This window comes from Brassica napus, unplaced genomic scaffold, assembly GCF_020379485.1.
Source record: "Brassica napus cultivar Da-Ae unplaced genomic scaffold, Da-Ae ScsIHWf_1413;HRSCAF=1996, whole genome shotgun sequence".
Taxonomy (NCBI): domain Eukaryota; kingdom Viridiplantae; phylum Streptophyta; class Magnoliopsida; order Brassicales; family Brassicaceae; genus Brassica; species Brassica napus.
In genome coordinates this window covers 119,460-127,693 of record NW_026014827.1, presented here as the reverse complement: position 1 = coordinate 127,693, position 8,234 = coordinate 119,460, and the positions used below count along the sequence as shown (strand labels likewise).

At 37.3% G+C, this 8,234-nt stretch overlaps 1 protein-coding gene across 1 annotated transcript; it reads right to left on the bottom strand.

The window, feature by feature from the left end:
- Nucleotides 1-5,397: 5,397 nt before the first annotated feature.
- LOC106453791 (probable protein phosphatase 2C 12) lies at nucleotides 5,398-8,234 on the bottom strand. Its single transcript, XM_022711020.2, has 10 exons — nucleotides 8,045-8,234; nucleotides 7,569-7,838; nucleotides 7,325-7,496; nucleotides 7,095-7,248; nucleotides 6,945-7,008; nucleotides 6,712-6,819; nucleotides 6,478-6,603; nucleotides 6,167-6,402; nucleotides 5,873-6,066; nucleotides 5,398-5,783 (listed from the first exon to the last, which is right to left on the bottom strand). The coding sequence occupies exons 2-10, from the start codon at nucleotides 7,764-7,766 to the stop codon at nucleotides 5,758-5,760; spliced, it is 1,278 nt and encodes a 425-aa protein (XP_022566741.1). The 5' UTR covers nucleotides 7,767-7,838; nucleotides 8,045-8,234; the 3' UTR covers nucleotides 5,398-5,757.

Here is an 8,234-nt window from a genome sequence, read left to right as displayed (position 1 = left end):
GTATGGGGAACCAGAGGCGACAACGCACTACGAACGCCTCATAACAAGTAAAGTAACCCTCCGGGGGGTTGTTAGCACATTCCCCGCGGCAGGGAACCCGGAACTCCACAGCATCCGGGATGTGGTAGAACGATCGCATCGTCGCGAGAAACTCGTCAGTAGTCCTGCTTGCATCCTCTTCCTCGACTCCACGATGGACCAGGACCGGGAACGGCTTCTCCTTGGGAGGGGTCAACGAGCCATAATGAGCAACCCACCATGCCTCGTTCTCGGCAGGATGCACCGAGTGAGGCACGAACTCCATCTTCGGAACGACGAGCTCTTCATAAGGACTCGCGGACGAAGACCCTTTTTTCGCAATCTTTTTCTTGCTCGACATCTTTACACTTCTCTTGAGAGAATAGAGAAAAAGGGTGGAGAGAAAGATAGAAAGTTTTTTTTGAAAGATCTTAGAGAAAAACAAGAAAGTGAAAAAATTATGAAACAAGTTACCTCTCTTCTTATAAGACATGAGGATTTACTATTCAAGCTCGGACTTTCGGATATTAATTCCATCCATCACGCCTAACTTGCCAAACATGCCTAACCGCACGCTAGGATCCTACGATGCATGATCCTAACGGGCTGGGGGGCTAACTGTTGGGGTCAAAAACGGTTACGACGGAATTACCACCCGAAAATCCTCGGAGATCGTATTTCCGAAAGAGATAGTAAAAGAAGAGATGTAATTTTCGTAAAAATAACCTATACGAGGTTTTTACGAAGAAGTATCCTTTGGGATTCAAACCGAACAAACCAAGCTCGGTCGCTACGTATACGCGCCGTCCGGTCGCTACGTAGCAACCAAACCCGAGCCAAGCTCGGTCGCTACGTAGCGACCGAGCGATCGTCCCGCTCGGTCGCTACGTAGCGACCGATCTCGATCCAAAACTCGGTCGCTACGTAGCGACCGAGCGATCGTCCCGCTCGGTCGCTACGTAGCGACCGAGCTCAAGCCAACGCTCGGTCGCTACGTAGCGACCGAGCACTCGTCTCGCTTGGTCGCTACGTAGCGACCGGGCTCGAGCCAAAGTTCGGTCGCTGTGTAGCGATTGAACCTTTCCGAACATCGATACGACACCAGTCCTTGCATTCTCGTCAAACCTTCGAATGCTATCTCCCGAAGACCGTAGCAAGCTCAGTCCATGTTTCCCGCTATTCTAATTCATCGATCAAACTTCGCGGATTAGAAACCGCGGAAAACTCGTAGTAAACGTGTCGAGTCGGAAGACGGCCCAAAGGGACCTAAAACACGACTCGAGGCCCATCCTACGATTTTTCCTAACCAAAAGCCCGTGAACCACAGCATGGTTCACGCTTGGCCCACGAGGAAGGATAAATGTCAAGTTTCCGCGGATAAATACGGAAGTTTTGAAGATAATTGTGAAGATCGGGAAAATGGAATATCTCCATTTTTATGCTATGACGGCTTAAGGGCAGAAGAGTAAAAGCGTAAACCGACCTTGGAGCTAGTATATAAGGAGTCCTAGGCGAGGAGCAAGGGGAAGAACTTTTTCAGAGCAAACTTAGCACTTAGAGCAATTTAGGCAATTTTCCGTTTTTGTTATTTCGAGCTGCGACTCAATTAGGTTTAGCCGTCTTAGGGTTGCTAGAACTAGGAATCTCGCCGACAGCTCTCGAGCCCAGGCTTATACCTTGTTGTAACGCTCATACGCAGATTCGGAATAAGATCTACTTTGCTCTCTTTTCGATTTCTTATTTTTATCGTTGTTATTCTCGTGTTCTGATTGCTTGACGTGTGGTAATTAGCAGATATTCGGGTCCTCTGGGAAATTAGGGTTTTCCTAGTTTCCTTATTTAAACGGAAATCGACAGTGTGAATTTCGGTTCCACATCTACTCTTTTAGTTGTGAATTTTTTGTAAAATCAGTAATAATGTTTTCCAAGATGTATTAAATGTGCTAACAATATGTTTACACATTTACAAATCAATGAAATAATAGACTTCAGTAGCTTTTTTCTTATCTTTGGATCTCTCATATGCAATAACAAACTCCAATGGCCTTTTTTTCATCTTAATAAATAAGAATGTTGGTAGCTTCATATTGATACAATATTTTAAGAAGCATTTTAACCCTTCTTCCAACTCATAACAATAGTCATCATTATTGTCTATAACAATAATACTTAAGAGATGGAAACAAACAATAGTAACTAGTCAAAACATATCATATTTTTTATAAGTTTGCGTTGAAAAACTTAGTCAAATTTAGTAAAACTAAGGGAGAGAACATATTTTGTAAATATGAGTTTTACATATCTTGAAGTTACTTATCACTCTTCAAAATACAAGTTATTCAAAAACTAACGTAGAAGACTTAAAAACTAGCGGAGAAGACTTCCATGGAAGTCTTCTCGGATCAGTTAGAAACTTTAACTAACGTGAATGTTGGTAACCTCATAAATATCACCAATTAAGTTATAAATTTCATTCAGTAGCCCAAATATTCATTAATAAACATGAATTAACAAGAAAATATTAAAAAGTCTTTATAGTTTTAGAGAAAATGCAAGTTTATTAAACATTGACGCAGACAACATCCACAGAGGTCATCTAGTAGACTTCCAGAGAAGTTGTCCATTTAGGACGACGCGGACGACTTCAATCTAAGTATTCCAGATGACTAAAATAGAAGTCGTCTGGTCAACGCAGAAGTTATTTTTGCAATTGACTTTGAAATCTGTTATTTCGGACGACTGAAAAATAAGTCATCTACTATTGTTTGGTTAAAAAAAACTCCAAAAAAGCTAGACGACTTACATTTCAGTCGTCATAGGTTAGTTTTGCATTTGACTGGATTATTTCAGAAGTTTGACTTTCCTGGACGACTTACATTTCAGCTGTCTAGTGAAAATTAAAATAATAATATTTTTTTAAAGTAGACGACTTACAGTTAAGTCGTCATAGGTTAGTTTTGCAATTGAAAAAAAAACTTCAAGATTTAATTATATACAGACGACTTATAATTCAGTCGTCCACGAGACGACTTACATGTAAGTCGTCCAGGATTTACGAGGTTTGACCAAAATCTCGGAAAAAAATCCCAGACGACTTACAAGTAAGTCGACTTACAAGTAAGTCGTCTCTGTATAATTAAATCTTGAAGTTTTTTTTCAATTGAAAACTAACCTATGACTACTTAATTATAAGTCGTTTACTTTTAAAAAAATATTATTATTTTAATTTTCGTCAGACGACTGAAATGTAAGTCGTCTGGGGAAGTCAAACTTCTGAAATTATCCAGTCAAATGCAAAACTAACATATGACGATTGAAATGTAAGTAGTCTAGGTTCTTTGGAGATTTTTTTGAAACCAAACAAAAACAGATGACTTAACTTTCAGTCGTCTCAGGTTACAGATTTCAAAGTCAATTGCAAAAATAACCTCTGCGTTGACCAGACGACTCGTCTACAGCCAGACGACTTCCCAAATAAGTCATCTGACTAACAGATCTGGGAAAAAACTCGATGTCATACCTTAAATTGGTGAGATAAGTTTCTTAGCATACATAAGGCTTCTCCAAGCACACAAAATCACAAACGAAAGTGACCCACCCAGAATCATTAGCTTCTATGACTCTATGAACCATAAAAATTTTAGAATCAAAATCTTGGGTTTTTTTAGCTCATTGTGGAGAGAAAGTGAGAGATATGTTGTGTTTAGTTCACAAGAATGGAAAAAAAGAAGGGTAAATCGATTTTGGGAGCATTAAGAGGTTCATATTGGTTGTTCATGGTGGTTGTGGTATTGATGACAATGGCAATCTTGTAATTACTTGAAGATGATGAGGGTGAGAGAGTAAAAATGTCAGTTTCGAAAAGAAAAAAAATTGATGGCATTTTCGTAAATTATATGAATTTGTGGGGTGAAAGGGCAAAACCAATTTTCAAAAAAAGAAGGGAGGTTAGTTTTGTGTTTGACTTTAAGTTGTAAGTCAATTCTGCAAAAAACTCTATTTTATTATTAGAAATCCATACAATTTAAATAATGTTACATTTATATGTATTTATGTATAAAATGGTTTTCATAATTTGGAATTTTGTAAAAAAATGGGTCTAAAGTTAATTTGGTTAATTTTTTTTTCTGTAACAAAAGTTAATTGGATTTATAATTTTATTTTCTGAATGGGTTGTATCAGTTAAATTATCTTTTTTAAATTAAACGCCTAAAGTCCAATTAATAATATTTATTTTGTTGATAACAAAGTGAGATTAAATAGGGATAACATATAATATATAAGGAAGACCAAAAAAATAAAAAAAAAAGGGTCCAACAACATTTTATAAGTAGATTTTTAAAGACTGCTTCTGTTTTAATAGTATTGATTTAATTTTTTTCTTTTTAAATTATCCACTGCAACTTTCAACAATTGTAAATACCAGAGGCCTTTTTTTTTAATTTTCAGAAATCTAAAGTGTAATTTAGTAGTGGAAACTGTTTTTTTTTTAAACGCAAATAATCGCTACTATCCTTAAATACTCCGTTGGTTTGTGGATGATAAGTGAGAAAACAATTATATGATTTTCAATATGCGTGTTTTTCCAATTTTTGGTAGATAGCCAATTTTGTGTGGCAATGGTCATTTATTTGGTATGCGAAGTTGGTGATAACAACATTTGTTTGTGTTTTGCATAGGGAATAAGAGTTAGTAATATCACTGTTAAAATGCTATGTTAAATTTAATGTTTTTTTTGTTTCGCTAATGTGAACTCTTTATGAAGATTAAACTCCCAAATTGTAAATATGATTTACAGTTGTTATAGAAATAAGTATCGAAAAAATGTTACTAAAATGTTTTAAAGGTACCCATATATGTCACATATTTTTTAGCTGAAACTAATTATTGTTGAATGTTTTACAAATTTTCTGTAGAATTTGCTATTAATTTGTTAAAAAAATTTGACAGTCATTGTTATGACAAAATGGTGGCAAAATTGTTGCAAAGTTTTACAAAAAAATGAACTTTGAGGAAATTGTGTCATTATCAAATTTTCTTATACTGTTAGAAGTGGTAGTACATTCAGTAAAAGTTAATAAATTAGTTGTAATTAACATGTCCTTATTTTTCAAATTAAGATTAAGAACAACATTTTTTTCTGAAGATTTTAAAGTACAAACAAATGCTTTATCATCATTCATTCATATATAAGCGGTGCCGGACTCATAGACATGTGAATTATATGCAGCACAATTGTATTGCGATTTCTAGGAGCATACAGACAGTAGAAAATGATTTACTATCTTGACACTAGCTCCCTTCTCTCTTGAGAGTTTTGAAATTTAGTTAAAAGTTATGAGCAATTTTATGAGCGTAGGAAAAAAATAATAATTAAAGTTACATGAAAAATTATGCTTCTGCCCATAAATTGTTTGTTCATTGGTTTTGTACATGAAATAATGCACACAGGCTCGCATATTTTCTTTACCTACCGTCTCTCAGCAGTTAGTTCTACTCATTTTGAAACACCAAAGGATCATCACAAATGAAAAAAATAGAAAGAAAATGAAAGAACTTCCGAGTTACCTTAGTAATATCGGCTATGGATGCTGTGAAGGGAGAGCCATATCAAAGAAAAAAATATATAAATAAACATGCTTTGGAGTTCGCCAGAGACCGGTGAAGATCCTTGAACCGCTCCATATTACTCACAACACTGTTTTTGTTAGTTGCTTGATCAAATAAATTGCTGGCTGGCTAGTCGCTCTCACTACTATGTCTATCTGCTAGGCATTCCCAGAATGGTTACTAATATTAGCTTCTGCAATAAATCAACACACTCAAAACTCTCAAGTATGAGTAAGTAAGTAACCTCGTTTCCCTTCCATTGCGTCTTTCTTCTCTTGGCAACTTGCACAAAGGAATGGACCATCCCATGGACGAAGCTTTCTGCAATTAGCCGTTCCAGCATGGATCGAGACACCTTCTCCTGGTTTCACTTCTACTTGACACACAGCACACATGAACAACTTGAACATATTGCAAAGCGGGTACTTTGTATCTAATCTGTAACAAACAAATAGCAAGAAGGATCAAGTTTAATCAAAACAAAAGCTTATCAAAAAAATAAAAATAAAAAGTATATATTGCATATCAAGTATCGCACCTCTCTGAAAGCATAGCTGATCCCTCTTCAAACAGTTCTTCAACTAAATCAGGTTCTGCATACTCTTTCTCTATATTAGAAGAAGAGTCCGAACCTTTTCTTTTGAACATTGACTTTAACATTCCTTTCCCTTGCTTTTTCGGCGGCGGCACGGATGCAGCTAGTTTTTCTGATGGCAATATATCAACCACTATACATGTTGTATCATCGCGAATACCTTTTTTCCCCACAGCTTCCTGTGTGAAGCAATGAAAAAAAAAAACATCAAGAAAAAAGTATATCGAAAAATATAAGCAACTCTGATACTATACTTTAACAATATGCTCGGCGGAATGTTCAGGTGGCAAACCCCGGCAACAATCAAGAGCCTCTTCTGCACTAATTGCATCCCACACACCATCACTTGAGATGATAAGTCGACCACCAGCTGAAGATAACTACATGACCACAGCAAATACATACATCTTTCAGAATAAACTCAAATACATGTAGAATTTCAGCTAGCGCCGTAACCACAACATACGAGAGTTAAAGCGTGTTTGAACCTTGACTTGCTTCACATAAGGAACTGGAACAATGTATTCGCCAACATCCAGATCTCCAATGGATCTCGAGAGACAGAGACCACCAGGCCAACATCTCAGAGGACCAATCTAAAACAAGTTTGATTTAGTTATTAGAATCTTTGATTTTGAAAGCTAGCACAAACAAGTTTCCATATGAGTTTCATTCTACAAAGCTAGCATTACTTTAAAGTGGATTTTAGCTAAAGAAGTACCTCAGTACCACCACCAGTATTTAGCCGACCAACTTCACCACCACTTGCTGTAACACGATCTCGCCTGTCATAAAAGCAAAAGATATCGATGATGCCACTATTTACAGACAATTAAAGCAATGGTTCAACAGAAGGAATTAGCGGACTTACTCTTCTTCGTTTATTTCAAGCCGATGATCAGCAGATAAATAATAGACACCACCCTCAGCAGGCTCAAGTATGCAACGAGAGTCACCTACAGATGCAACACTCACCACCCATCCTTCTACTATGACAAAGGTTACAGTCGTTCCAGACTTCCTTGCTGAGATGCCAGAGAACAAAACAGCATCAAAGAATAACCCAAATATTTCGATTACAGAATAAGAGAGAGCTTATACCTCTTTCCTGGAAATCTTTATCAGTTTTCACAAATCCTGCTACCATAGCCCTAGGAAGTGCGGCAACCCACTCATCTCTGTTGAGATCAGGGGGTATTGCAGCTAATACATTGTTCAGAAGGTTTTCCTTGGTGTAGATAGCTGCTGCAGGGCCATTGTGTCCATCAAAAAGCTGCAATGTACAATTAGAGGTATCAAATACCAATCCAAATGTGTTGCATTCCTGAGAAGAGCAAAGACAAACCCCAAAAACTGAGAAGGTAGAAACGCCATCCCCCATGACCCTTTGACAGTCTGTTTTGACAAACGTAAAGTCCTCCCCTTTCTTGCTCTGATTAAACTGGCCGTGCACAAGTTCAGGGCTGTCTATCTTTTCATTTGCTGATTCACGCTTGAGCAAAACTGAAAGTGGAACTGTATGATGGTCTCCTTTTGTTGACATTGTTTCCCTAAGCTTGAGAACAATACTCAAAAACTTCCTCTACCAAATCTCTCAATCATATACAAACAAAACCTGATACAAATACAAATACAATTCAACTGTCAGAAGGAGAAACAAGACGATTGACCGATGAGAGCATCAAATGAGATCTTCAAATGAATTCAAAACACACACAGAATCATAATGTCCTCAAAACAAATGATGTGAGGCATATTACGAATCACATCGCGCAAAGAAATTACGCAAATGGGTGGGGAGAGAAATAGAGGAAGCATTACGATTTGGATTTTCTTTTCTTAAGATCAGGCGGAGAGAGACGGGGATGAAGCGGCTTCTTCTACCTCTAATCGTAAATGACGGATCACGGCGCTCGCCATTGGCACAGCCGTAAGAGAGAGACTACAGAAAACGCGCAAACGAAGGTCTCTCCTTCTTCTCTGTCTGTTTCCTTCCCTCTCTTTATTTAAT

Bases quoted from the DNA above. Each gene is read 5' to 3' on its own strand.
- LOC106453791 (XM_022711020.2), bottom strand. From the start codon at position 7,766: ATGTCAACAAAAGGAGACCATCATACAGTTCCACTTTCAGTTTTGCTC. The intron at 7,009-7,094 runs GTAAGTCCGCTA...CTTTTATGACAG, and splicing joins CTTGAAATAAACGAAGAAGA to GCGAGATCGTGTTACAGCAA. The intron at 5,784-5,872 runs GTTACTTACTTA...AATGCCTAGCAG, and splicing joins CGCAATGGAAGGGAAACGAG to ATAGACATAGTAGTGAGAGC.